Source organism: Lemur catta, chromosome 3, assembly GCF_020740605.2.
Source record: "Lemur catta isolate mLemCat1 chromosome 3, mLemCat1.pri, whole genome shotgun sequence".
Taxonomy (NCBI): domain Eukaryota; kingdom Metazoa; phylum Chordata; class Mammalia; order Primates; family Lemuridae; genus Lemur; species Lemur catta.
Window position 1 is genome coordinate 93,195,897 of NC_059130.1, and position 27,946 is coordinate 93,223,842.

The following is a 27,946-nucleotide window of genomic DNA, read 5'->3' on the forward strand; positions in this document are numbered from 1 at the left end:
TCACAAAGAGGTACTACATTTTATTATCCTAGTTATATGTCCTAGTTCTATACCATACTACCATGCTAAGGCTGCGAGGTACCTCTTTCAAGATAGAACCCATGACTTATTTAACTTTTTATATCCTTAAAGAGAAAAACACAGTTCCTGGTATACTATAGATGTTTGATTGAATTTGAGGAACTGGACGAAACACAAACTCTCTTTATCAAGAATGAATTTTCCTGATTTGAAATAGTAACTCAACCAAAATATTTTGTTCTTATTTGGTAGAGCATGTGCCTACAGCCTGTGCTCGGGTGGATGCCCTGCGTTCCCACGGTTATCCAAAAGAGGCCCTCAGACTCACGGTGGCCATTATTAATACTCTGAGGTTGCAGCAGCAACGGCAGCTGGAAATCTACAAGCATCAGAAGAAAGGTATGGTGATTTGGAGATTAGCCCCCTTAGGCCTAAGGCCGATGAGGATGCTCAGAGGATACAAGGCCCAGAACTTAATTTTCATTAAATATTATGGTGTGGCAAGGGCTAGGGAATTCCAAGTCATTCTACCTGCTGCATGGAATGCCTCACTCTATCTCTGTGAATCTCAGTTTTCTTGTCTGTAAAATGGGAATAATGTCTGCCTGCCTCCCTCACAAGGCAGTTGGAAGGCTCATTAAGATCTGGCATGTATTTTAGCCATTTTGCTAATAATCCCTAGACAGGAATAAACTTGCAAAATTAGTTTAATTTTAAAAAAAATCTGGCATGAGATAACCCTTTTATAACTGTAAAGCTATATCCACATATGCAGAACCAGCAGGCAGCCTCAATGCAGACCACATGACCTTGCAGCTGGCTGCTGTGCTTATGGCCAGTTCTATCAGTCCAAGGCAAGACAATAAGGGAAGCTTTTCTTTGACTCTCAGGGTCAAGACCTGAAAGATAAGGAGACCCAGGCAGGGACAGAGAGCAGTGTGTCTCTATTACTGTCTAAAACTTTGACCTGCTTGTTTCCAGAACTGTTGCAAAGAGGAACCACAACCATCACAAACCTAGAGGGCTGGGTGGGCCACCCCCTGGATCCCATTGGCTGCCTGTTTCTCACTTTGACTGAAGCCTGCCGACTGAACGATGATGGCTATCTGGAAGTGTCAGGTACAGGGGTCAGCCTGAGGCAAGCCAAGGGTGCCCTTGGCAATCCTCTACTCCCTGCCAGACTCTGTTATACTCCTCTTGCACCCTTTCGTTTTCTTCTTGTCCAAACTGGAATGCCCCTGAGAGGTTTCCTCGGGCTCCCTCTTTTTCCCACCTTTCTTTCCCACCCTGTGGTCTGGCCCTGTCCTACTTTCCCATTTTACCTTGCTAGCCTTCCTTGCTCCTCTCTTTTCCCTACCAAAAATGCCTAAAGAATGTGATCCAAGGGGAATAAGATGGGATAGAGGAATTTCAGCAGTTAGAAGCCAGAACCTAGAGCAGTCTGAAAGTGGAAAAGAACTTCCATCAAGAATGTGCATATAGGCCGGATGCGGTGGCTCACACCTGTAATCCTAGCCCTCTGGGAGGCTGAGGCGGGTGGATCGCTCGAGGTCAGGAGTTCGAGACCAGCCTGAGCGAGACCCCGTCTCTACAAGAAATAGAAACAAATTATCTGGACAAGTAAAAAAATATATATAGAAGAAATTAGCCGGGCATGGTGGTGCATGCCTGTAGTCCCAGCTACTCGGGAGGCTGAGGCAGTAGGGTCACTTTAGCCCAGGAGTTTGAGGTTGCTGTGAGCTAAGCTGATGCCACGGCACTCACTCTAGCCCGGGCAACAAAGTGAGACTCTGTCTCAAAAAAAAAAAAGAATGTGCATATCTCTTACAGTTGCATAGTACTCCCTGGTTTCCTTTGAATTCCTTCCCTCTTAGCAGTTTGTACCAGTTTTATTAATACAAATGAGAAATAGAGGGCAATAATTTAATAGAGTCTCTAGCCAGGACTAGAGACAGAATTGATTTTTCATTCCATTATGCCATCAGTATAGTGTATTCATATATCTACTCTAGCATTTAGCACACTAGATTATAATTTGTTTACAAGTGAGCATTTCTTAATAGACTATCAGCTACTTGGAAATAGAAAAGAAGATTTACTTATCTTTGTGATCCTAGCACTCAGTGTAGTACCTGCTGTTTAATAGTCTTCCATAACTATATATTGGATGGATGATGGAGAAAAGAAATCAAGACTCTTAACTTTTAAACTATGTTCTCTTCCTGAAATTATGAATCCAGTGGTGGAGCCTATAAAATAATGATAACATAGAAGTTGTAAGTGTTACAAAAGTAAGAGTTTAACTGGATGGATTCAGATTCCTCTGGGTAGAGATATAAAGAGTGGCCCCAAGCAAGGGTGGCCATTATCTTCCTCCTCTGATCCCAATTAGCCTAGCCAGTTCATATATTAAGAAAGAGGTGGGCATCTTTGTGGCTCTGTGTAACATTTTTTCAGTATATTTTCCTTCCTCTTCTGGGGTTCCAATTCAGCTTGTCTGTGATAGCTATTGACTATATCACAAAAGTGGGAGGGAGAGAAAGACGGAAGAATCTGCTGGGCCTGACCTAAAGAACCTGCTGCCCTGTTGCCCTCAGATATGAATGAAAGCAGACCCCCTGTGTACCAGCACGTATCTGTAGCTGCAAGCTGCCCAGACAGCAGTGAGTCCTACCTGTCATTGGCCCTGGAAGTTGCTCTGATGGGCATGGGTCAACAGAGGGTGATGCCTGAAGGTCTCTATGCACAGGACAAGGTGTGCCGTAATGAGGAGCAGCTCCTAAGCCAACTCCAGGAGCTGCAGCTGGACGATGAACTAGTGCAAACACTGCAGAAACAGTGCCTCTTACTGCTGGAAGGTAAGCAGAGAAGGGCCTTTTGTCATACTGTCTTTGGTCTGTGACCCTGGGTGCCCCTCTCTAACAGAACACACATGTAAGAACATTTATGACATTAAAATATAGTGAAGGTTCCCATGGTTAGCAAACATGCATGGGATCCTGGGGCTCAAGTCCAGGCTGGCAAAGTGAAGCATACCAAAAAAAATTAAATAAAATAACTGGCTGGCTTATCTTCTTCCTACAGGAGGCCCCTTCAGTGGTCTGGGAGAAGTCATTCACCAAGAAAGTGTTCCCATGCATACCTTTGCCAAGTATTTGTTCTCAGCTCTGCTGCCTCATGATCCAGACCTATCCTATAAATTAGGCTTACGTGCCATGAGGTGAGTAGCCCTTTCCTGGTACAGTTGCCTGCACCAAAGCAGAAATCTCCAGTGCTCTTTTCTTTGTTTATCCCATTTTCTTCTCTTTCCTTCTTTGTCTATTGTGTTGGATCTGCTACCAAGCCTACCTTAAAATGGCTCAGATATTTTTATATGATCTAGGATTCCTATCTGGGATTCCTTGTTGGTGACTCACTTGGCTCCCTGGATGTACCTTGTGGTTGATTGTCTGAGGGAGCCCCTAAAATATTAATAGATATGGAGCACCCAAGCCCTGAGTCTCCCTGTTCTGGGGTCATTCAGGCAGGCCAAGAAGGGGTTTGAGCCCTTCCATTGCTCAACTGAGTCGTGGTTCCCAGGCATGGGTCCCCAGAGGAATCTGAGGGATGTAGACATAAATATGTTTACCCCAAGACTTCAGAACAATGAACTATGGGCATTTTTTTTTTTTTTTGCAGACTAGAATAGGATCCTTGGTTTATGCAGGTGGACTTCTGGGATGCAGCAAACTATACAGAAGAAAAGTTTTAGTTAGACCATAAGGCTGTGAGAACTCCTCAGCTAAGACAGGAAATTCCTTGACATATATTTCTAAAACTTTTATAAATAACCGTATGGCTCTTGAACTGCCTTTCAAATCCATGTGCAGTATGGACTATTCAGCTTGAGTTCTGCAACTGCCCAGGCATTCACCTCACATAAGTATAGAACCGTAGGTTTAAAAACCTTTAAAGCTCTTAGTTAATCCTTTCCTCTCCCCAGTTCCTCCCCTGCAAAAAGCAAGCTTCTCTAAGGTGGCTCAGAAGGCCCGGGTCTGGATAGTGGCTGATGACTCTTCTGGGTCTTCTAGGTTACCTGTTCTAGAAAACTCAGCTTCTGCAGGCGACACTTCCCACCCTCACCATATGGTGTCTGTGGTGCCCAGCCGTTATCCTCGCTGGTTCACGCTTGGACACTTGGAATCACAGCAGTGTGAACTGGCCTCCACCATGCTGACTGCTGCCAAAGGTGAGCATAGATAGACCTTAGGCTCCAACATCCCCACTGTGCCTGCTCAGCCATGACCTGTCAAAGACTTGGCCTGTAGTCTCCTGAAGAAGAGAAGCTATTTATTCTTTCTCAACCTTTCAAAGTGATGGGGATCCTCACTTTGATTGCTGCCATTAGAAAGAACACCTGGGCACAAGCCAAAACTTTGCCCTAGTTACTAATTATAGGACCCTGTGTAGATAGACTTAAATGATCTTTAAGTTAACTTCTAAATCTAACCTTCCATGTGATAAAGTTGCTCCACCTCTCTAAGCCTCAGTTTTAAAATCTGTAAAATGAGGATCATTGTCAATGACCTGTCAGCTTCCTAGAGCCATTGGAAGATCTAGTAAAGTGATGACTAAGATAGAGCTGCAGAACTCTTTACAGATAAGAATTTTGTGATATGTCCATTGCCCTGAAAAGATGAGCAGTCCAGAGTGACTCTCAGGCCTTAAAGGATGCATACTGCCTGTTAGCTATGCAGGTTTTCCTACAAAAAGAAGTGGAAATAAGTCCTTATACGACAAGCTATAAAATATAATACTAGCTAACGTGGACTCTTGAACATTTTGTACCAGGAAACTACATGGATTTTTGAAATTTTTTAAAATTAAAAATAGCTTTATATTGTATAATCTTATTGCCAAAAAAAAGTTCATTGCAGAAAAGGTACAGTACACCAATAAAAAAATGATCAAGAAACCAATACAAAGAAAAAAAAAAAAGAAACCAATACAAAAATTGAACAAAGGATATGATCAGACAGTTCACAGAAAAGGAGATACAAATGACTTTTAGACAATTAAAATGCCTGGTATCACTTGAGAAACACAAATTAAAATTATCCTGAAATAACATTTTTTACCAGTCTTATTGGCAAAAGTCAACAAATTTTATAATAAGCATTGGGGCAGAAAGTAGGGGTTGCCTGGCAAAGAATATCAGATTCTATGGAGGATAAGGAGGATAAATGACTGTAGGTCCAAGGAACTCAATGAACCTCAAGCATAAGAAACATGAAGAAAACTATACCAAGGCACATCATAGTCAAATCGCTTAAAACCAGTAATAAAAGAGAAAATCTTACTTTTTTAAAAGCAACCAGAGCAGGAGTGTAGTAGGATTTATCCCAGGAATGTAAGGTTGGTTTGACAGTCACAAATCAGTCCTATGCCAGGTGTGGTGGATCATATCTGTAATCTCAGTACTTTTGGGAGACTGAGGTAGGAAGATTGCTTGAGCCCAGGAGTTTTCAGGTTGCAGGAAGCTATGATGACACAATTGCACTTCAGCCTGGACAACAGAACTAGACCCTGTCTCTTAAAAAATAAAAGTCCTATAATTCACCATATTAATAGAGTAAAAAAGAAAACTCAATATGATCATCTCAATGCTACAGAAAAAGCATTTGATAAAATATAACATCCATTCCTAGTAAAAATAATAAAAATGCTTAGCAAACTAGGAGTAGAAGGGAACTTCCTCAACATGATAAAGGGTATCTATAATATATCTGCAACTAACCTGTCAATGGTGAACAATTGAGTGCTTTCTTCCTAAGGTCAGGAACAGGGCAAGGTTGTTGCTTTCACCACTTCTATTAAACATCATACTGGTGGTTTTAGCCAATGTGATAAGACAATGAAAAGAAATAAAAGGGCATAAAAACAAAAATAGATAAATGGGACTACATCAACTAAAAAGTTCCTGCACAGAATAGGAAACACTCAACAGAGTAAAAAGGAAACCTACAGAATAGGAGAAAATATTTACAAACCATATACCTGATAAGGGATTAATTTCCAAAATATATAAGGAACTCCTACAACTCAATAGCAGGAAACAAAAACTAAAACCAATAACCTGATTTGAAAATGGGCTAAGGACTTGAATAGACATTTCTCCAAAGACAATATACAAATGGCCAATAGGTATATGAAAAGATGCTCAGCATCTCTAATCATCAGGGAAATGCAAATCAAAACCACAATGAGATAGCACTTAACTCAGTGAGAATGGCCTTTATCAAAAAGTCCTAAAACAATAAATGCTGGCGTGGATGCGGAGAGATAGGAACACTCATACACTGCTGGTGGGACTGCAAACTAGTGCAACCTCTGTGGAAAGCAATGTGGAGATACCTTAAACAGATACAAGTAGACCTACCATTTGATCCAGCAATCCCATTACTGGGCATTTACCCAAAAGAATAAAAGACATTCTATAAAAAAGACATCTGCACTCGAATGTTTATAGCAGCACAATTCACAATTGCAAAGATGTGGAAACAACCCAAGTGCCCATCAATACATGAGTGGATTAATAAAATGTAGTATATGTATACCATGGAGTACTATTCAGCTATAAGAAACAGTGGTGATCTAACACCTCTTGCATTTTCCTGGATAGAGCTGGAACCCATTCTACTAAGTGAAGTATCCCAAGAATGGAAAAATAAGCACCACATGTACTCCCCATCAAATTGGTTTCACTGATCATCACCTAAGAGTACATATAGGAATAACATTAATTGGGTGTCAGGCAGATGCGGGGGAGAGGGTGGGTGTATATATACATAATGAGTGTGATGCGCACCGTCTGGGGAAGGGACACACTTGAAGCTCTGACTTGGGGAGTGGGGACAAGAGCAATATACATAACCTAAACTTTTGTACCCCCATAATATGCAGAAATAATAAAAAAAGAGAAAAATATTATTTTTAACACATTAACTACCATGTGAATTGTATTTAACTCATTCTAATTTTGAGCCCAGGGCCTTGTGAAACATATGTAACTGAAACATCTCTTCACCTTGGGAGCCACGTGAACTATTTTTCAAGTTACATATAACTCATGCACAGAAAACAACAAAAAGTAACAAATTTTTCATTAAATTAGAAACGATGGTTTTGTTTTTGAAGTTTTTATTCTTTTTGTAATAAAACACTATGGCCCCAAGGAGAAATTTGTTTTTTCTAGTGTGGCAGTCAATGTGTTAAAGATGATAGAAGAATAAAGGAAATCTATTCCATAATCCTGGTACCCAAAGATAACTATTAGTAAGACACTGGTATAAATATTCCTGGAGATTGTCTATTCATATATATGTACACATACTATACACACTGTTTATCTTTTTTATAAAAACAGAATCATAGAATATTAACTATATACAAATTATTTATGATTTTCACAACAACCCTAGAAGGTATGGTTTCCGTTTTACAGATGAAGTAAGTGAGCTGTTAAATGGCTAAACTAGCTTCAGTCCCCAGTGTATTTTATTCCAAACCCTACACTCATGCCACTTTGCCTCTGTGACTTTATCAACAGTTACAAAGCAAAACATAAAGCCTGCTTTTTGTTCTCTCTTTATTTCACATATTTACCCTTCATAAGATATACCGATCTTTCATTAATTATACTGCCTTCATACATCAGCCTTCACTTCATATGATGGTGTATTCTTTAACTCTGTGTACCAGTACGTTGGATACAATCCGTACCTATTGCATAGGAAGCAGTGGCCCACCTCCTTGGCTCCGGGGAGTTGTAGTGAGAGGCAGACAGTGCAACTGGAATACTTTTTTGGCAGTAATGTAGCTTCCTGTCTCCTGTATAAGTAGGCCTCAGGAGGCTCTAGTGAAAAAAAGAAGGGAAAAAAATAAGTAGCCCTCAAAATTCAGGTGTTCAAGAAAATTGTTTCTGGTACCTAAAGAGCCTAAAGGTTTGGAGGGTAAGGGGTGGATGACACAGATGAAAAAGTGGAGACAAGTGCATTCATATGGGGACCTGGGAAGGAAGGAGCCTCAAATGGGTTCAGTAGAGACATCCTGACCACCCAGAAGGGATGGTAGCATTCAATGAATTGCTAGCAGACAGTTCACGCAGTGCCTGCTGTGATTAGCTCGCTTTTATGGAAACTTTAAAGCAGACCCTGTCCCTGCCCCTTCTCTTGGCACCTATAGGAGACACTTTGAGACTCCGAACAATTCTGGAAGCAATACAGAAGCACATCCATTCTTCCTCCCTCATCTTCAAACTGGCCCAAGATGCATTCAAGATTGCTACTCCTACAGACAGTAGTACTGACAGCACCCTGCTCAGTGTGGCCCTGGAGCTTGGGTTACAGGTATGGAGGAAGAGTGGGCAATTCCCACTTTAGGTTTCTGGCCTAATGACAATTGGCAGAAGATAAGCTCTCTGGGGGTACTGAGCATAGACTAAGTCTGGTTCTTTTTTGTCGCCAGAATACAAATTCTAGGCTAGGCAAAAGGTAAGGACTTCATAAATTGGGCTCTACTTTTGAGATAAGACCAGAAGCTTTGGGCTCCATGTGGTCCCCATCTTCTCTCCACCTCCCCATTTCTCCAAGTCAAGCAAGGTATGGTAATGAGGACACTGTTATAGGTTATAGGTCATAAGAGAAGCCTCCTATCTGATAGGTGGGGTGGGAAAGAAATTAAACTTCTCTGTGCTTACCAGGGGAGAAACTGCTGTTTAAAGCAAAATATATATATATATATATTTTGCATAAATGAATGGCAAGGGGAGGGAAGGTCACAGCAGTTAGACTTAGCCCACTGGAAAGGCCTGCTTTGTGCCTAGGTGATGCGGATGACCTTATCAACTCTTAACTGGAGACGCCGAGAGATGGTACGATGGTTGGTTACCTGTGCTACAGAAGTGGGTGAGTCTCCCAACTCCCTCTACCCCCAGGGGAAAGGACTTTCTAGGCCCTACTCTTAGGACAGGACAGTGAATCCTTAGAGCTCTTATATTCCAATTCCTGATGGCCTAAGAAAGGATGAGGCTGCTGGTAGGAGAAGATGGCCTCTGTTCAGCCAGCCCAAGCTCTGCCCTCACTGCTTGAACCATATCCTGATGTCAGCAGCGCTTTGAACCTCTGGTCACAGATGTGTCTGAGAGAATGAATTTTCAGCCACCAATACTCAAGTGCTCCCTTGGGAGGTAGTGGGCCCAGTGGTTTGGTCCCAGTCCCTATGTGTACTTCTAAGAAGCCCCAGGCAACTTGAAGGCTCAGGACCCTTTCTAGAGCCCAAAGTCCCAGCACAAGACTACCCTGAAAGGCCCCACTTCAGCTAGAACCCCCAGGCAGATCTGCATGCTCTGCTGCCATCCTTGTGAAGAGCTAAGAGCACTAGAGAGACTTTCAATCCTCTGACTGGGGAAGGAAGGGATGGGAAGAGACCCCAAACAGGGTCTGGCCATCTGGGATGCTCCCTTTGCCCTGGTTTACCTCAGGTCATCTCAAGGCTGCTGAGGAGGAGGGAGAACTCGTCTCTGCAGGCCAAGTTCAAACCCCAAATGGTAATCTGGGCAGACCTGGATCAGGACCCAGATGGCCATGGCTGAGCTCAAGCTCTCCCTGACAGGTGTGCGGGCCCTGGTGAGCATCTTGCAGAGCTGGTACACACTCTTCACCCCCACCGAGGCTACTAGTATCGTAGCTGCCACAGCTGTATCCCACACCACTATCCTGCGCCTCAGCCTTGACTATCCACAGCGAGAGGAACTAGCTAGCTGTGCTCGCACGCTGGCCCTGCAGTGTGCTATGAAGGATCCACAGAGCTGTGCCCTGTCAGCCCTTACACTGTGTGAGAAGGACCACATTGCCTTTGAGGCAGCCTACCAGATTGCCATTGATGCTGCTGCCGGTGGCATGACCCATTCACAGCTCTTCACCATCGCCCGCTACATGGAGCTCCGTGGCTACCCGCTACGTGCCTTCAAGCTGGCCTCACTGGCCATGAACCATCTTAACCTGGCCTACAACCAGGACACTCACCCAGCCATCAATGATGTCCTCTGGGCGTGTGCCCTCAGCCACTCTCTGGGCAAGAACGAGCTGGCGGCCCTCATACCCCTGGTAGTGAAGAGTGTACACTGTGCCACAGTGCTTTCAGACATCCTGCGACGCTGCACAGTGACTGCACCTGGCCTGGCCGGCATCCCAGGCCGCCGCAGCTCTGGAAAACTCATGTCTACAGACAAAGCTCCGTTGCGCCAGCTGCTGGATGCCACCATCAATGCCTATATCAACACTACACACTCACGCCTGACACACATTAGCCCCCGCCACTATGGAGAGTTCATTGAGTTTCTGAGCAAGGCTCGGGAGACCTTTCTACTGCCCCAGGATGGCCACCTGCAATTTGCCCAGTTCATCGACAACCTCAAACAGATCTACAAAGGCAAGAAAAAGTTAATGCTGCTGGTGCGAGAGCGCTTTGGCTGAGAAAGCAGACAGCTCACCGCCAGGGCAGCCTGGGCTCCCAGGTACCATCGGTTCAGGCCAAGGACACTAAAACATTTGTCCACCCTGAGAGGACTCTGAGCACCTGTGGCTGAGGCCAAAGGACCACAGGGCTAAGGATGGGGAGAGTCCAACTCTAGCCAATATGCCTATCTTGGCAAGCTTCTCACTACAGCCCACTGTTCCTGGAGGAGCCAGGCCCTGCAGATTGATCAGATACCCACAACATGCCACCTCACGCCCCTATATCCTGCGTGTTCTGGGCATTGGCCCTCTCTCCCTCAGCAAACACAGAACACTGTCTCAGGGATCGCTTAACCAGAGAAACAGAAGCATTTATGGTACTGTAAATACTATAGTATATGTGTTGCCAATTATTGTAAAGTTGTAACTATTTATAATTCTGGTTCTGATTTGATGGACACTTGAAGTAGCTGTGTGTGGGAGGATATGCTTGTTTTCTGAGGAGACTCACAACCATTTCTCAGGTTTCCTTTCAGAGTGTACGCTGTTGGCAGTGGAAGAGTGGGGGTGGCAAGGAGAATAGTGGCCAGTTAGAATAAATCCCAAGTCTAGTCTATGCAGAAACCCCAGCCCACACACAGGGCATCTGTAGCCCAGTGGTGGGTGAGGGGCAGAGGCCAGGACTGGATTAGACCCTCACAAAGCTATGAGGACACTGAAGCTCCTGCTCCTGCCTCACACAGCCTCTTCAGGAGCCTGCTGGCACCTGAGAAACAAGTGCAGGGAGAAGATGAAGGTCTGGGAAGCCTCTGAGCTCATAATATTCATCTATTCTGTCACCTTTGTGTTAGAGAGTATCTGGTTTCCTCTCTAATTATGTATGTGTGTGTGTATCTGTATGGCTAAGTATACATGTCTGTGTGCATAGATATATCTGTGCATGCCTGTCTGCGTGTACACATGTATATTTATGCATATCTGCCTCGGTTCTGTCTACATACTTGTATAAATACGTGTGTGCTGTACTGTGGGTTTCTGTGTGAGTATACTTATTTGTGTACATGTGAGAATGCATATCTGTAAGTACACTCATGTTTGTCTATGCATGTTTAGTATGTATGTGTATCTGAGTACCCATGAGTACATGTGTATAAATGTTTGTCTGCCTGCTAGCCATGTGTCTGTATGTCTTTATATGTATGACTGAGTATACTTTTACATGGAGGTGTGTCTGTGTATTCGTGTGTGAGGATCTGCATGAATGTGTCCCTTCTCTTTTGGCCAGATCTCTCTTCCCCGTTCCTTAGTCTCTTACCAGCTAAACATTTGTTCCCCATCTCTGTGCCTCCTCTTTCACCATTCTCTCTCACCAAACAAGCTTCTAAGCACCGGTCTCCCTCTGCCCTGAGATTGGCTGCTTCAGCTCCATACTGCTCACTCATACTTGGTTTCTTCCCCTGCCTTTCTACCTCAAGCTTTCTCTGCCTGCTTCTGTCACAGTCTCATTGGTCACTGATTTGGAGGCTGGGGCTGGTAGGCACTTGGCCTTTCCCTTCCTTATTTCTAGCCCTAGTAGTCAACCCTAGGGTTCCTGCTACCTTCCTGACCCCTATGTAGGATTAGCCTGGAATTGGTATAGGAGGTAGCAACAGCATTCAGAAGAGTCAGTTGGATACCAGTGTCTTGGTGGTGTTTACTGTTCATGTCTTAGTTCCCAAGTTGAGGGTAGGGTTTGATAGGGAAGGGGTGGATAGCTAGAGTGTGAACTAAGGACCTGTCTGCTTTATTTTCCTTTCTTTGACAAACTGTTTATGTTACCTTTTTTAGTCCAAACTGACCAATAAGTTGTATTTGCTATTTGTGGCTACTAAAGTCTTACTGTCCAGCCAAGGGCCCCTACAACATCTCAGCCCAATGGGTTGGTAAAAAAAAGAGAAGCCACTCCCATTTCTGTATCACAACTGCCCTTTTTTTTAGCAAGTGTGTGAACTCACAGTGCTTTTCTATGAATAAATCATGGATCACAGAAAACATCATTTTTCTAAAAGCAGAAATTGTGTTCTCTCAGTAAATGAGGCCCTTCTCTCCTTTCTGCATTGCCTTGCCTGGGCCAGGTTGCTGGTTGGGCCTACAACACAGTGGATTCCTAGTGGTCCAAAGAGATGCAGAATGACAGATAAAGAATTTCCTGCCATGCCAGACCCCTCTCCAGAGCTCACAGACACCTCAGACCCTTATTTTAGGAAGTAGGTGCCACCATGTTGGGCAGAATCACCAAGATCCTGAGAAAATTAGAGGGTATACTCAGAAAAGAATGTAAAGTAACCCTGAGTGCTAGAGGGCCTTTTGGTTTCAGTGGCCTTCTCACCTTGGTGATGAACTAGTCTAAGGCTCTCATCCTAAGCAACCTAGCTCTGAGCCTTCATGTCCTCCTCATCTTTTGGTGTCAAAGTTGAAGATCCCTCAGCTTCTCCTGCTCACCTAGACCCCATCTTCCTCCCTATGCCTCTCTGAAGTGTTCTAACCACTTCTGTGCCCTCCTTTGACACATACTCCCCAGACACAAAGCCCTATCAATTTGGCCTTTGTATGCTATGAGTACCTCACTCCTTTCTCTGCACATGTCACAACCACAACTGCTAGGAAGCTCTACCCTACTCAGCATAGCTCTGAGGCTTGGTTATCTGAGAGGAAGATGGCAGTTAGAACCCTGACATTAAGTGCTATAGTACATAAATTCACTGATACCTGACCCCCATGACTTGTAGAGAGGAGAGGATGTAGAGAGAGGCCCCAGGGAAGGAGCAAAGACTAAGAGGGAACTGAGGATAAGGGTACAAATCTTTCACAAACAAAGCTACATACTAGACTCCAACCCTGGAACTTTTATTCTTCGGGAAACAATCAATCATCTTTGTTAGTGGTATTTGAAGGTAAAGGTGTATGTCAGTTCTGGTGAAGCAGACGTGAGTGTTTATGCACAGCATCCACAAAGGCCCCTACGTGTTCCGGATCCATATCAGGATAAAGTCCATGGCCTAGGTTGGCAATGTAGCGTTGTGGCCCAAAGTCATCCAGCATCTGCTGCACCAGCCTCCCAATCTCCTCCTGGGGGAACAACAGGGCACTGGCTATGGGGAGGCCAGCAAGCCTCTGCCCTCCCCATACACAATAGCAACACACATACATAGGTATGCTTCTACTCAGTGTTACTCATTCAGTCATTAACTGAACAAAATTTATCAATGCTTAGTATGGGCCAGGCACTAAGAAAACACAAACGAACAACAAAAAAATTTCTGTCTTCCTAAGGCTTACATCATGCATATAGGGCAGACGGGAAGACAGATATAAAAATGCACACATAATACGACTATGTCCACAGCCATAGGAGGGCACAGAGAAACTCCCACACACATATAGGGGCCCTGGTTGTTACCTTAGACGCATACAGGGCACAGGGGTCCAGGTTGCCCTGCAAGGTCACCATCTTCCCCACACGCTCCCTGGAAGCAGAGCCAGTGCTGTGTTCTGGTGACTGCACATATGGCAGCTGCCCCCCTTTCCACCTCAACCTCCAGGCCCCATTCTTCCATCACTCACCGGGCTTTCTTTGGGGCCACTGTCCAGTCAAGCCCAACCACCTCATAGCCAGCCTGAGCCAGCTCCTCCAGGGCAAAATGCCCATCCTTAGCAAAGATGATCTGGAAGAAAGAGCAGATAGATCTCTGAGGCTACAGAGGCCCTTGCTATACCCACTAACCTTTCTCAGCTGCACTTCTGCTGCCCTCCAGTGGTCACTCCATTCCATGCAGGACTTACCCTGAAAGCTCCACAGGCCCACCTTAACCCATCCCAATGCTCACCATGGGCACTGGTGCCAGGCCTGCCTTCTGTAGCCCGGCCTTCACTCGCTTGGCCACATCACAGATATAGGGCAGTGCAAACTTGGTGAAGAGCTGTGGGCCAAGATGCCCTGCATGGGACTCAAAGAGCTGCAATGCCTACAGTTAGGGTGTGGTGAAGAGAAATATGTAACACACAAAGAGGGAGTACTTCAAGCCCCACATACAGAATCTGCCTCAGTTTTCGCCAAATGACTTCAATCCCTAATACTACCTGATAAACCCAGTTCCAGTCAACAGTTTTGCCTTTTCCTCTAGATCCCAGCACTAGCTTTGGTATTGGAATACTCAGAGCATTAAGCACCCCTGCCAATGTCAAAATGAGCTTGGCTGCTCTAGCCAGATCACTGGAGGCCAACCTTCTTTCATGCCTGCCATTAAGACCCCTCCCCTCTCAGGTTTAGGAGACTCTATTGCTTCTGGTCCTTACAGACCAAACAGTCTCTCCCTCAGGACTCACCTGGGCACCAGCAGCCACTTGTCCTACCAGATATGGGACCAGAGCATCAGTGAGGATGCGAAGCAGCTGGTGACTGGCCTGAGGTCTCTGATAGAGCCAGCGCTTGGCCTGAGCCATGGTGCTTGAGCCGCCACCCTCAACCATGTATGTCATCAGGGTCCACTAAAGAAAGACACAAAGAGGATGTCACAGGTACAGAAGCCAAATTGACACTTACTTCCCTTGTCTACGTCAGACTTGCCAGAGTGATCTCCCCATGCCTCAGTCTCTGCCCTGTCCCACATTACCGGGGCACCAGCAAAGCCAATCAGTGGCACACGCCCAGCCAGTCGTTGTCGGGTAAGGGTGATGGCCTGAAACACATAGTCCAGCTCAGAGGCCACCACTGCTGGATCCCGCAGGCGCTCTAAGTCCCGCTCTTCTCTTAATGGCTCTGGGAAGCTGGGTCCTTTGCCAGGTACCATGGTCACCTCCATGCCCAGTGCCTGGAGAGGTAGAAAACACCAGGGTTCCCAAAAAGGTACTCTGGGAGGAAAGGTTCTTTTCAGCCCATGCCAGGAGAAAATGAAAAGGAGAATAAAACTCAGCCAAACTCCATCTCTTTCAGCCTTAGTTTTTCCCTCTATCCAGGTAGGAAAAGTGCTTATTTTGAACCTTGACTGGACTAGTAAAAGGATTTTCAAGGGATCCTTGAGTGGGTCTCATTCCAGGATCAGGTTTGAGTGGGTACCTGGGGTACAACGAGGATGTCGGAGAAAATGATGGCAGCATCCAGAGGGAAGCGACGCAGTGGCTGTAGGGAATATGGGACAGGTTGCTTAACGGGGCAAGCTGAGGGCATAAATCCCTCCCTCTTTTGTGGACTCCTCACCTGCAGAGTCAGTTCACAGCAGGCCTCAGGAGAGCGACAGGTGCTGAAAAAGTCCTGGGCAGCCCGGGTTTCCCTAAACTCTGGAGACAGGAGAGGGAAGACAGGGTTCAGCCTTGAGGCCGTCCAGAGCCCTCCCCTGACCCTTGAAAACTTTTCACCCTCCGGAGTCTTATCTAAACTTCCAGGCCCTGACTCTAACCTGGTAAGTAGCGGCCAGCCTGACGCATGCACCAAACGGGAGTGTAGTCTGTTTCCTCTCCCCAGGCTGCTCGCAGGAATGTGTCATTCTTCAATTCCGGAAAACCTTTAGGTCTGGCGATCAGGTAGGGGCAGGGGTAGGTAGTCATTATGCTAAGCTGGGGGTTGGGGAAGGCGCGGGTTCTTAAGGCGGATTCAGTCCTGCACCGCTATCTGCCTCCTCCAGGCCAGCTCCCAAGCCGTGGCTTCCCGCCCATTCCGCCTCCTCACTGCCTATCAGATGGTGCACAAGACCCCAGAAGGGCCCGCGCCGGGGCCTCTTCCCTACCCTTAGTCCCAACTCTGCCAAGCTCAAAACAACTGGAGGGACTTGCGGGGAGGGGATGAAAGTCCAGTAAGGATTGTTTGGGGGTCTTCGGACTAGCGAATCTCGGGAACGGGGGTGCCAGTCGGCTGGTTCAGGGTCTAAGAGATCCCCTGGCTGGGGCCTAGTGAAAGAAGGATTAGAGATGATGTTCCCAGAATAGAGAAGAGATACTAGTTGAAAATCCCGAGGCATCCCCTGAACGAAAGTGTCAAAAGTCCATGGTTGGAGGATTCGGGATCCCAGTGAATGGGGTTCAGGTTGGGAGAGCTCCATGGTGAGGAAAGGAGAGTATAAGGAGAGATGCCTGAGTTGAAAGACTCAGATTAGAAACCCCGCTAGCCCTACCGCGGACTGCGGAGAACTCACCTGAACCCGTTCTCCTCCATGGTAAGCTGTCAGTAACTGCGACCACAACCCCCGCTTTAAACCGAATCTGAGCCTGCCCCAATCCAGGCTCCGCCCCTTCCTGGAGGGAACCAAGGGCGTCGCCATGTTGAAGATCACATGATCGGACTCCAGTGACAGCCCTGGGGCTGCCCTGACTGCTGCCCGTAGGACCCCTACCTTTATTCACCGTAAAGTCCGCTGTAGCGACGCAACAACAAATGCCCAAAAGAAAGAACTCTGTAACTCCATCTTATCATGACATGAGGAATTTGTTCTCATCTGACGATCTGAGTATCCCGGAAGCTTGGCACCAGTCTCAATCTCCATGATTCTAATAGTCTTATCTAGCCAGGTATACAGCAGATGATGGAACCAGGCTGTACAGGTAAAGCCAATATTTATATCGTCATATATTTATATTTCCTACTAACAGCTGGGCGCTATATAGTAGGTGGGGAGATTAGAGTGCTGCGCGAGACAGCACCTGCCTTCAAGGAGCTACAAGACTGATGGGGAAACAGAAATCAGCAATCACCTTAAAGTAGATAACGATCACCAGTGTCCTGGGATTAGGAGTAACAACCAGGATTAAGCCTCGATGACTCAAGACTCCTGTCAGTGGCAGGGGAAGGAATCATTCTCTCAAACATTTTAGTGACACCTCCCCTAGAATAAGGAGTCCAGCAGATTTTTAAACGAGTCCCTGGGGGAGGAAGGCCAGAGGACCAGAGAAATGGCTGTGTGATGATCCAGGCTAGATAGAAAGATGGCTTGAACGAGAGTATAGTAGAAGAGATAAAATGAGAGTAGCAAGGGGATGGAGAGAGGAAGATTGATCAGGTAGAAACCACCGATCTTGGGTTTGGTTGTCTGGGCTGGGTGGGCAGAGAGGTGGGTAATACGGTTGAGTATGGGAGTACACAGGGCAATACAGCAGAAGCAGCGTGTGCGCTTAGTCTAGAACATACGGTGAAGGCTGGCCGAAGGCGGGGCAGGGCGTGGTGGGAAGCCAGGTCCGCAGTTGCTGCTGCTGCTCCCGGGGCAGGATAGCCCCTGGGCTCCCCTCAGCCGCTTCGCCATGGCGGGCCCTGGCCCGGGCGCGGCGCTAGAGTCCCCGCGGCAGCTACTGGGCCGCGTGCGCTTCCTGGCAGAGGCAGCGCGGAGCCTCCGCGCCGGACGGCCGCTGCCGGCAGCGCTGGCTTTCGTGCCGCGAGAGGTGCTCTACAAGCTTTACAAGGACCCGGCGGGACCGTCACGCGTATTGCTGCCCGTGTGGGAAGCCGAGGGCCTGGGGCTGCGTGTGGGCGCAGCAGGCCCAGCCCCGGGTACAGGCTCCGGGCCCCTCCGCGCCGCCCGCGACAGCATCGAGCTCCGGCGCGGCGCCTGCGTGCGCACCACGGGCGAGGAGCTGTGCAACGGCCACGGGCTCTGGGTGAAGCTGACTAAGGTGCGCTCTGGCCTGCCTGGGGCCCTACAAGAACCCCGGGGCCAGAGAAGCCCCTGGCTGTCCCCTTTTCCTCCCCCACATTGAGCTGGCATTGCGTTCGGTGCTCTTTGCCTTGGGCTGGGTAGGGCGGGCCGCTGGGCAGTTCCCTGACGGCTGTTCCGTCTGGCGTGTCCCGGCAGGAGCAGCTGGCAGAGCACCTGGGCGACTGCGGGCTGGACGAAGGCTGGCTGCTGGTGTGCCGCCCAGCGGAGGGCGGGGCCCGCCTGGTACCCATCGACACTCCCGACCACCTGCAGCGGCAGCAGCAGCTCTTCGGCGTGGACTACCGGCCGGTGCTCAGGTCCTGCACTTGAAGGGGCGGAGCTTGCTGTCAGATGGCCGGGCCGGGAGGGGTTGGAAACACTTCTGGCACAGCCTGAGGGGTGGGATATCCGAGCGGAGGGCGGGTTAAGAGCAGGAAGGGGCGGGACCTGGAGGGGCTGGGGTGGAGCTAATGGAGGCTTGGAGCTAGAGCTCTGGCGGAGGCACCAGGGCCTACGGGTGATGTCTTGCTGCCCGCTGATGCCTCCTCGTCCCACCCCCTACTCTGTTCCCACAGATGGGAACAGGTGGTGGATCTGACGTACTCACATCGTCTGGGATCGAGACCTCAGCCCGCGGAGGCATATGCAGAAGCTGTACAAAGGCTACTGTGAGTGAGCTTGAATGGGCTGGGGAGGAAGGAGTTCTGAGTTTGGGCCCAATCTAATTAGGGGCTTGGGGTTGCTTAGCTATGTGCCCCCGACATGGACCTACGAGTGCGACGAGGACCTGATCCACTTCTTGTATGACCACCTGGGCAAGGAGGATGAGAACCTGGGTAGCGTGAAGCAGTATGTGGAGAGCATAGACGTTTCCTCCTACACGGTGGGTGCTGGGACTTCTCCCACCCCAGGCAAGATGTAGTCATACCCTTAAAGGCCAGATCCAGAAAGAAACCCCCGCTCTAGGCCAAGGCCAAACCAGAATCCCCACAGGCCACACTCAGTCCAGCTCCCCATCTTGGAAATCTATAGGAACCCCTAGACACCACCCCTATCCCCTCCCCGTACCAGTTGCCCTCTTGGCCAAATTCCGCTACACTTTCACTCTTGTACTCCCTGGCCCAGAGCACGAGTCCTGCCCAGGGAATGAGGGTAACCACTGACTCGACCTCTCTGCCCTTCCCAGGAGGAGTTCAATGTATCCTGCCTGACAGATAGCAATGCAGACACTTACTGGGAAAGTGATGGGTCCCAGTGCCAGCACTGGGTACGGCTTACCATGAAGAAGGGTACCATTGTCAAGTGAGTAGGCTCCGGCAGGACAGGGCAGGACGTGCCTGTGGGTTCACAAAGACCCACGTTCATACTCTGACCCCTCAGGAAGCTGCTACTCACGGTGGATACTACGGATGACAACTTTATGCCTAAGCGGGTGGTGGTTTATGGGGGTGAAGGGGACAACCTGAAGAAGCTGAGTGACGTGAACATTGACGAGTAAGCAGGCTGGCCTGGGGTGGGCAGTAGGGCATGTTCCAAGCCTGGCCCAGCTTGGAAGCTTAAGTTCGGGTGGGACTCCAGCAATCTCTGAAGGCCTGAGGCAGGGACTGTCTGAGGTGCCTCACAGCCATCTCCTCAGGACCCTGATTGGAGATGTCTGTGTCCTGGAGGACATGACCGTGCACCTCCCCATCATCGAGATCCGCATTGTCGAGTGCAGAGGTAAGGCTTAGGGCTATAGTGAGGGAAAGGGAGCCCAGTGTATAGATGGGGGTAAGCAGACAGTGTGGAGAGAAGGAGATGGGCTTGGAGTTGGGGTGAAGGTGATGGTGAACTAACTCCAGGTTTTAAAATTTTGGGGCCTGACGCCGGGTGGGAAGTGCCAGGTATGCCTGCCTTAAAGCCATATTGTTGGTTGGGCTCACCTGGAAGAGAAACTGAGTTGGGACCCTCAGGCATCCCAGCATTATAGTGGTGGACAGAGGAAACAGCATAGAATATATAAACCAGAATCAGGTGATAGAAGGGGATCCCAAAGGTCCCAGGTTACTAGGGGCCAGGGATAACAACAGGCTGAGCGTTAAAGGAGCCACTCCCAGGTCTGAGGGCCAAGGAGACAACAGATGCAGTAAATGACCTCACTCTGACCTCTTCCCCAGATGATGGGATTGATGTTCGTCTTCGAGGGGTCAAGATCAAGTCATCTAGACAGAGGGAACTAGGGTTGAATGCAGACCTGTTCCAGCCAACCAGTCTGGTGCGATATCCACGCCTGGAAGGCACTGACCCAGAAGTACTGTACCGCCGAGCTGTCCTCCTGCAGAGGTAGCTGTGGTCCTGGGCCTGCAGGCCCTTCCCTTCCCCTATCCAAAGCCTTGTGTGTGTGTATGGAGGAGGTCCCCAAGGCCTTATAGCATAAGCTGTTCTGCTTCAAGGGTCAGATCCACCCCAGGCCCTACCTTCTCCTGTCCCTGTGTCTTGGGGAGTTGGGGGTCTTACATACATGCCACATTCTTTAGCTGCAGTTATTTTTTCCCACCTACCCCAGGTTCATCAAGATCCTAGACAGTGTCCTGCATCACCTGGTACCTGCCTGGGATCACACACTGGGCACCTTCAGTGAGATTAAGGTGAGCTTGGCCCAACCAATGCTGGTCTTAGCAGTGGGTTTCCCTTTTCTATTCATGTAGTTGTTCATTCTTCAGCAGAGAGTTCCTAAAACGTACTCTGGGGCAGGACCTTTGTTGGGTCTGAGAACACAGGAAGAAAACCAGAGAAAATGGTCAAAATTTAGTGTTTGGTGGGCATTCTTTATGTGAGTGTGTGGAATACCCAAAGGCAGGGGGAGGAGAGGTGACAGCATGGATTGGCAGGTTGCATGAAAGGTGCAGACTGGCAATTACCAGCAGTTCAAGATGACATGAGAAAAGCATGCAGGTAGGTGTGAGTGTGACACGAGGGTGAGCAGGAAGCAGGCTCTGATAGCAAAGGGCCCTATGGGCCAGACTGTGCAGCAGAGACTTTGTCTTAGGTTGGTGGAGCTGTTGGAAAGGTTGTAAGTAAGGTAATGACAATGTTAGATTTCTCATTTTAGAAAGCACCCACTGGTGGCTGGACTAAGGAAGGGACTGGAGGAAAGGACGGGAATGGACTAGACTTGGACTGGAATGGTGGAATTGGGTCCAGGCATAGAGGGAAGTTCTAGGTCTGGACAAAGGCTGACTGCCCACTCATCCTGCTCTGGCCACCTCTCCTCACCAGCAAGTGAAGCAGTTCCTACTGCTGTCACGCCAACGACCTGGCCTGGTGGCTCAGTGTCTTCGTGACTCAGAGAGCAGCAAGCCTAGCTTCATGCCACGCCTGTACATCAACCGCCGCCTTGCCATGGAACACCGTGCCTGCCCCTCTCGTGACCCTGCCTGCAAGAACGCGGTCTTCACCCAGGTCTGGACCACCTGGGGTCAGACTGAGAGAGCATCAGTAAAGGACCTAGGGAGCTGGGCCAAAAGGGACTTTGCCTGAGCAAAGTCTTTCAGCAAGAGTGAGGCCAGGTCTAGACACAGATTTCCCTACAACTCCCTCCCTTTTTTCTCGCCCCCAGGTATATGAAGGCCTCAAGCCCTCTGACAAATATGAAAAGCCCCTGGACTACAGGTATGGCCTGAGGGTGAGGGACCTGCCCAGGGCACACATGTGCACACATATACCCACACACAGCTCTTGGCACCCCTCACTGCTACTGCTCTGTAGCCCTTTTCCTGGCTGGTCTCTGGGCTGGTGAATTGTCCTGAGCCCTGGCCCAGCATGATGACAGATCTACCCACACTTACAGGTGGCCCATGCGCTATGACCAGTGGTGGGAGTGTAAATTCATTGCAGAAGGCATCATTGACCAAGGTGAGGCCCTGAGGGAGGAATGACAAGGGTCCTGCTTGCTTCCCTATTAAAGTGGTAGAGGGTTCTGGGGTCACCAGCTAATGAAGATAGGGGACCGCTTTATTATGCCATTATAGGGGCTGGGCTCTTAAGTACCCAGCTGAGGGCATCTGTCATTTCAGGGGGTGGTTTCCGGGACAGCCTGGCAGATATGTCAGAAGAGCTGTGCCCTAGCTCAGCGGACACCCCTGTGCCTCTGCCCTTCTTTGTGCGCACGGCCAACCAGGTAATCTCCCACCCTCACCTCCCAAGTTATTTCTGCTATTCAGTCTCTGCAGAACTCCCAGCTGCCGAACTGAACTAGAGAGAAACAGAAGGGGCACTGGATTGCCCAGGGCAACCTCTGGGCAGACAGAGGAAGAGCATACATAGAGAAGGGTCATATAGTACCCCCAGTGGAAGATGTTCAGGGAAGTCTTTGGGGAGCTGAGTCTCCCACACACAGTCTTTGGGGGCAGGAAAGTAGGGTGCATCCCATGCCGTGCTGACAGCTCTGTCTCTGGGGCAGGGCAATGGCACTGGTGAGGCCCGGGACATGTATGTGCCCAACCCCTCATGCCGAGACTTTGCCAAGTATGAGTGGATCGGACAGCTGATGGGGGCTGCCCTTCGGGGTAAGGAGTTCCTGGTGAGTAGCCTAATCTGCACCTCCTTCAGATCAGCCCTGGCTCCTAGAAGGAAAGGCCAGCCAAGCCTGGGCAGCTCAGGGTTAGAAGATAGTAGTGAGTGTTTGTCACACAGGTCCTGGCTCTGCCTGGTTTTGTGTGGAAGCAGCTTTCTGGTGAGGAAGTGAGCTGGAGCAAGGACTTCCCAGCTGTGGACTCTGTGCTGGTGAGTAGGGCCTGGACCCATGTTTCCTCTGCCCAGCCCCTAAAGGTTGGAGCTCCCCAAGGCTGTCCTGTACCTTACTCTTTTACCACACACAGACTCCCTCTCCAATCTCATTTACTCCCATGGCTTTAGTTACTATCTCTATTTTAGCGACCCCTAAAATCCTGACCAAGTCCCAGCCTGTCTCCTAAGCCTGGGGCCATATATGCATCTGCATCCTGGATATTTGTGCCAAGATGGCACCTCAGGCTCAGCACACTCTTCATCTCCTTCCCAGACCACTGCTCTCCAGGGCTCTCTGTCTCAGGATGGCACCACAGCCCACCCCTCCCATGCCAAAGCCCCCAGGGCCATCCTTCACTCCACCTTCCCTCTCACCCCCCACATTGTCAAGCCTCCCTCTGGAATCTCCCACTTCTGTCATCTTACAACCATCCTCTCTTGGTTCAAGCCACCTTTTTTGCTGACCTAACTGCTTACTGCAGAAACTGGTGTCCCTGTCTCCATTCTTACCCATCTGATCTCCATGCAGCCAGAGTAATTCATTTGACTCTCCTCATTTAAACTCTTTGATGGCTCTGCCCCGGGCTTAGGATAGAATACAGAATCGACAAAGGCCTTACATGACCCCTGTATCTCTAGCCACTTGGTTCACATTCAGGCTCCAGCCAAACATTCTTCAGGCCTTTTGCTCCTTCCAGCTTTGTTGAAGGTGTTCTCTCTCCTGATCCCTTATGGCCCAACCAACTCCCAGCCATCATTTGGGTTTCAGCTGAGATGCCATTTCCTGGAGGACACCTTCCCTGGCCTCCAAGGCTGGTTAGGTGTTATCTTGATGCCTTCACAGCCCTTGTACTGACACCCTCATGCCCCGCTGCCTGCATGGGGACAGGCTTGCCTGGCTGTCTTCTGCTTCCCTGTGAGCATCCTGAGGAGAGATCGGGGCTCTCTCCACAATGAAAAGCTGATATCCCTGCCTCTCTCCAACCCCCAGGTTAAGCTCTTGGAAGTGATGGAAGGAATGGACAAGGAGACGTTTGAGTTCAAGTTTGGGAAGGAGCTGACATTTACCACCGTACTGAGTGACCAACAGGTGGTGGAGCTGATCCCTGGGGGCACAGGCATTGTTGTGGGATATGAGGACCGTTCTCGTTTCATCCAGCTGGTCCAGAAGGCCCGGCTAGAGGAGAGCAAGGAGCAGGTACTACCCAGAGGCCAGCAGAACAGAGAGCTTTGGACCTTCCTGAGGCCCCAGCCCCTAGTAGCCAGAGCCTGGCCTGTAGCCCAGCAGTACCCAACCCTGAGAACTCTGGCCCCACATTCCTGCTGATCATGGGGTACAGAGATGCCCCCCATGTAAACTGGGAGTTGTGCCCTCTTCTCCAGCCAGGCCTTTTACCCCTTCCCCAGGTGGCAGCCATGCAGGCAGGTCTGCTGAAGGTGGTGCCACAGGCTGTACTGGACTTGCTCACGTGGCAAGAATTGGAGAAGAAGGTGTGTGGGGACCCGGAGGTCACTGTGGACGCTCTGCGAAAGCTCAGTGAGTTCCCAATGCTGGGCCAGGGCAGGGCAGCAGTGGGGCGGGGGATAAGGACTGGGCAGAATAAGACCCAAGAATGAATTCTGGCATTGTCCCACCAGCCCGGTTTGAGGACTTCGAGCCATCTGACACGCGGGTGCAGTATTTCTGGGAGGCTCTGAACAACTTCACCAACGGTCAGTGGAGGAGGGCAGAGTGACACCTGCGTTTGGATTCCACTTGTGGGACACAGAGGCAGGGTGGAAGTTGTAGAACCTTCCGCCATCGGTACGGGTACTGATTTCCTTCTCCGTCCAGAGGACCGGAGCCGCTTCCTGCGCTTTGTCACAGGCCGAAGCCGCCTACCAGCAAGAATCTACATCTACCCGGACAAGCTGGGGTGAGTGTGGAAGGGAGGTCCAAAGGTGTGTGGCCAGCCTTCTGTCCTCCTCCCCACACATGCACACCTGTGCTCCCTCAATGTCCCCAGCTACGAGACCACAGACGCACTACCTGAGTCTTCCACCTGCTCCAGCACCCTCTTCCTGCCGCACTACGTCAGGTGGGTTTTTTCCGAGGCTCCGGCCTGGGGCTTAGTGGGTAGGAGGGTCGGGGGATGTCCTTGGTGGGAAGGACTTCAGGCACCAAAGTGCACGAACTGGAGCCACGTCACCTCTGGTAGTGATGGAGCTGCCTGACCGAGTCTCCACCCCCCACAGCGCCAAGGTGTGTGAGGAGAAGCTCCGCTATGCAGCCTACAACTGTGTAGCCATTGACACCGACATGAGCCCTTGGGAGGAGTGAGGTGACACCAGGGGGCAGCCGTGGGCCCCAGTTGGCCTCAACTAGGTGAAGACACCTTCCCTGCACCAGTTCGGGGTTCGAGTTTGAGCTCCTGATATGAGCCGACATGTTCAGCGAAACCCAGCCCTGCTCCTGTGTGCAGTTGCAGTGGGGGCGGTGGGGTCACACTGGCGGCTCACTCCGCAGACCCACAAGCCCTACCCGTGCTGAGGCTTGCTTCCCGGGTACTTATCCTCTGTCAGAGGGAATCTTCCACAAGCCCAGCACAAGCTGCCAGGCCTGAGCTACTTGAAGGGGGCCGTCTAGCTCCCCACCTCATGGACTTTGCCTCCAGTTTTGGCTCTACCTTTTTTCTCCTTCTTTCTCTCTGGCTCCAGCCATGACTCAAAACTAAAAACACTGGAGGGTAGTGGAGGCCCCTCCCCAAGCAAGGAGTCAGGATGGACAGGGAGTGTTGGTCATCCTCCTTGGTCACCTGCCCCAAGAAGGAAACAACAGCTGAGCACCCCTCCCTCAAGTACTGGTCTTTCCTCCTCTCCCTCTGTACCTGAGGTATGACCTCTTCTTCCTCCAACCCAGTCTCAACTGACAAAGTAGCACCACCTCCCCTGGCTCAGAACCTACATCCGCTCAACATTAAATCCTCACCACCACCTTCTCCCTGTGTTCACCACTTGTGTGTCACCTCCAGCCTGGCTCCCCATCTGCTGGTTCATCGCCAAGGTTTTGCACAGGTTAAGGCCAGTTATGTTCTCTCTGAAATCTTCAATAGCTCCTCTTTAGCAACTTTAAAGCCTAGGCTTTAAACCCGATCCTAGGGCCATGCACGCCCCTGCCCCAGGCTGCACTGCCTCCCTTGAGGGCCTCCATTGCACTCCCATCAAAAGCAGTTCTTGCACATGAGAAAGTTGAATAAATGGATGAATTCATTCCTTCAGAATGTGTTTATTGGGCTCTGTGCTAAGCAGGGAACACATAGAGAAATTGCCCTGCCTTCAAAGAATTAGGGAAGGCTCTTCCAGGACTTTAGTTCCCTGCTGGGAGCCAAGAAAATCTATGTTAAGTGGAAGTAATGGGGCTTCTCAGTGACAAACATTAAATCTGGAGCTGAGCAGGGAAATGAGGGACCCACTGCCCAGTAAAGGGGGAATGGAGGCTAGCCTGGCATTTTTTGGAACGGGTGTGGTGATTTGGAGGAAGGGAGTCTGCTTCTGGAACCACGTGGGCAGAAGAATTTGACATCATAGAAGACAAAGCCTAGGGATGGCTGCCAAACCAGCCAGGTCAGGATTTTGACAAAAGTGAAGGCAGCAGCATCATAAGGCTGCCACCACTGCCCCTCCAGTTGCCAACGAGCTAAGGTGCTGTCTTTAAGAACAAGTACCTGGTGAGAGGTGTGCAGAGAGTTCCCCCATAGTGGGCAGTCACACCCTCAAGCCCGGTCCCAGGTCTCAGTTGTCTCAGAGTCATAGCACTGTGTGAGGCAGTACAGTGGCCTATTGCCCTGAGAAGTGGCATGTGCAGGGTCCCACCTACTCAACTCCCCACCCACCCCAAGTTGTCCTCTAGAGCTGCAGTCCCCAACCCCTGGGCCACAGACTGGCCTATTAGGGTCTGGCCACAGAGCTCTGCACCACCCCCCATGAAAAAGTTGTCTTCCATGAAACAGGAGAGGGAGCATTTCTCCCACCACCACCACCGCACAGCGACAGTGGAGCCAATGAAGCTTCATCTGTATTTACAGCCGCTCCCCATGGCTCCCATCACCACCTGAGCCTCACCTCACCCTCCCTGCCCCCCATCTGTGGAAAATTTGTCTTCCATGAAACCAGTCCCTGGTGCCAAAAAGGTTGGGGACCTCTACTATAGGATAGTGGGAACTAGCACATTTAGTCTGTTTAAATAAATTAAATGCCTCTAGGGCGCATCCTGACATTGGCCTGGCTGGGAGACTTTCTGGGCAGTGGCATTGAGCCCCTCTCCCAGCACTGGGCACACCCTGAGGCCCATCTCCGCGAAACACTGAGCCTAATACCCCAGCTCAGCCTCCCAGCAGCTCACACCTCCCCTATCTCTGCACCTTGGGTGTTCCACAGGAGACACCCCTGTCTGGCGGGAGCCCCTTCCTGCCCAGGGAGCAGAAGGGGCAGGAACCCCAGAGGCTGCCACTCCCACCCAGCTCTGTTCTTCCCAGAAGGCTCCCCCCTGCTCTGTCTGCCTTTCCTTCCTCTGCCCTTCAGGGAAGGAACCAGCCCACAGGAGCCTACAGGAAGTAGTTTGTTTCTGTTCCTGGTACTAGCCACCTGAGACCATCCATCTTTACTCACACTGTATATTTTATAGGCTACTTTTTATTTAATTATTCGTTCATCCAATAAACAAACATGCATCAAGCACCTATGTCAGGCACCATGCTATGTGAATGAATAAAATTGTGCCTAGGCTGGCGAGGTGGCTCAAGCCTGTAATCCTAGCACTTTGGGAAGCCAAGGCAAGAGGATCACTTGAGCCCAGGAATTCAAGGCCAGCCCAGGCAATAGCAAGACCCTGTCTCTAAAAAAAAAATTAGAAAAATTAGCTGGGTGTGGTGGCGCACACCTATAGTACCAGCTACTTGGGAGGCTGAGGCAGGAGTCTGAGGCTTGAGCCCAGGAGTTTGAGGTTGCTGTGAGATATGGTGAGGC

At 49.5% G+C, this 27,946-nt stretch overlaps 3 protein-coding genes across 5 annotated transcripts; 2 read left to right on the forward strand and 1 right to left on the reverse strand.

Annotated features, from left to right (window-relative positions):
• The first annotated feature begins 62 nt into the window (after positions 1-62).
• ZSWIM5 (zinc finger SWIM-type containing 5) lies at positions 63-12,550 on the forward strand. Its single transcript, XM_045546551.1, has 10 exons — positions 63-78; positions 274-420; positions 1,003-1,140; positions 1,457-1,468; positions 2,619-2,879; positions 3,106-3,241; positions 4,092-4,249; positions 8,245-8,408; positions 8,885-8,966; positions 9,673-12,550. The coding sequence occupies exons 1-10, from the start codon at positions 63-65 to the stop codon at positions 10,533-10,535; spliced, it is 1,977 nt and encodes a 658-aa protein (XP_045402507.1). The 3' UTR covers positions 10,536-12,550.
• An 832-nt stretch (positions 12,551-13,382) lies between these two features.
• Positions 13,383-17,619, reverse strand: UROD (uroporphyrinogen decarboxylase). Of its 3 annotated transcripts, XM_045545572.1 has the most exons (10): positions 16,685-17,616; positions 15,953-16,065; positions 15,754-15,833; positions 15,613-15,675; positions 15,170-15,367; positions 14,883-15,044; positions 14,384-14,521; positions 14,121-14,221; positions 13,957-14,023; positions 13,383-13,625 (listed from the first exon to the last, which is right to left on the reverse strand). In XM_045545572.1, the coding sequence occupies exons 1-10, from the start codon at positions 16,702-16,704 to the stop codon at positions 13,464-13,466; spliced, it is 1,104 nt and encodes a 367-aa protein (XP_045401528.1). In that variant the 5' UTR covers positions 16,705-17,616; the 3' UTR covers positions 13,383-13,463. The 3 variants fall into 3 exon arrangements, with proteins under 3 accessions (XP_045401528.1, XP_045401527.1, XP_045401529.1); XM_045545571.1 differs by having other exon boundaries at positions 15,613-15,833; positions 16,685-17,619; XM_045545573.1 differs by lacking the exon at positions 15,613-15,675 and having other exon boundaries at positions 16,685-17,617.
• HECTD3 (HECT domain E3 ubiquitin protein ligase 3) lies at positions 17,421-26,199 on the forward strand. Its single transcript, XM_045545569.1, has 21 exons — positions 17,421-18,152; positions 18,332-18,492; positions 18,751-18,843; positions 18,923-19,058; positions 19,362-19,477; positions 19,556-19,669; positions 19,812-19,894; positions 20,332-20,497; positions 20,721-20,802; positions 21,434-21,616; positions 21,774-21,826; positions 22,005-22,069; positions 22,231-22,334; positions 22,617-22,736; positions 22,850-22,939; positions 23,934-24,140; positions 24,350-24,479; positions 24,581-24,655; positions 24,777-24,858; positions 24,949-25,020; positions 25,178-26,199. The coding sequence occupies exons 1-21, from the start codon at positions 17,784-17,786 to the stop codon at positions 25,260-25,262; spliced, it is 2,586 nt and encodes an 861-aa protein (XP_045401525.1). The 5' UTR covers positions 17,421-17,783; the 3' UTR covers positions 25,263-26,199.
• The last annotated feature ends 1,747 nt before the right edge of the window (positions 26,200-27,946 follow it).

Coding starts and splice junctions, on each gene's coding strand:
- HECTD3 (XM_045545569.1), top strand. CDS start 17,784: ATGGCGGGCCCTGGCCCGGGCGCGGCGCTAGAGTCCCCGCGGCAGCTA. Junction 19,059..19,361: donor TAGACGTTTCCTCCTACACG/GTGGGTGCTGGG, acceptor TGCCCTTCCCAG/GAGGAGTTCAATGTATCCTG. Junction 19,895..20,331: donor CCGCATTGTCGAGTGCAGAG/GTAAGGCTTAGG, acceptor CCTCTTCCCCAG/ATGATGGGATTGATGTTCGT.
- ZSWIM5 (XM_045546551.1), top strand. Junction 2,880..3,105: donor GTGCCTCTTACTGCTGGAAG/GTAAGCAGAGAA, acceptor TTCTTCCTACAG/GAGGCCCCTTCAGTGGTCTG. Junction 4,250..8,244: donor CATGCTGACTGCTGCCAAAG/GTGAGCATAGAT, acceptor TGGCACCTATAG/GAGACACTTTGAGACTCCGA.
- UROD (XM_045545571.1), bottom strand. CDS start 16,704: ATGGAGGAGAACGGGTTCAG. Junction 16,066..16,684: donor ATGGAGGAGAACGGGTTCAG/GTGAGTTCTCCG, acceptor CCTGATCGCCAG/ACCTAAAGGTTTTCCGGAAT. Junction 15,045..15,169: donor TTGGCTTTGCTGGTGCCCCG/GTAATGTGGGAC, acceptor GTCTTTCTTTAG/TGGACCCTGATGACATACAT.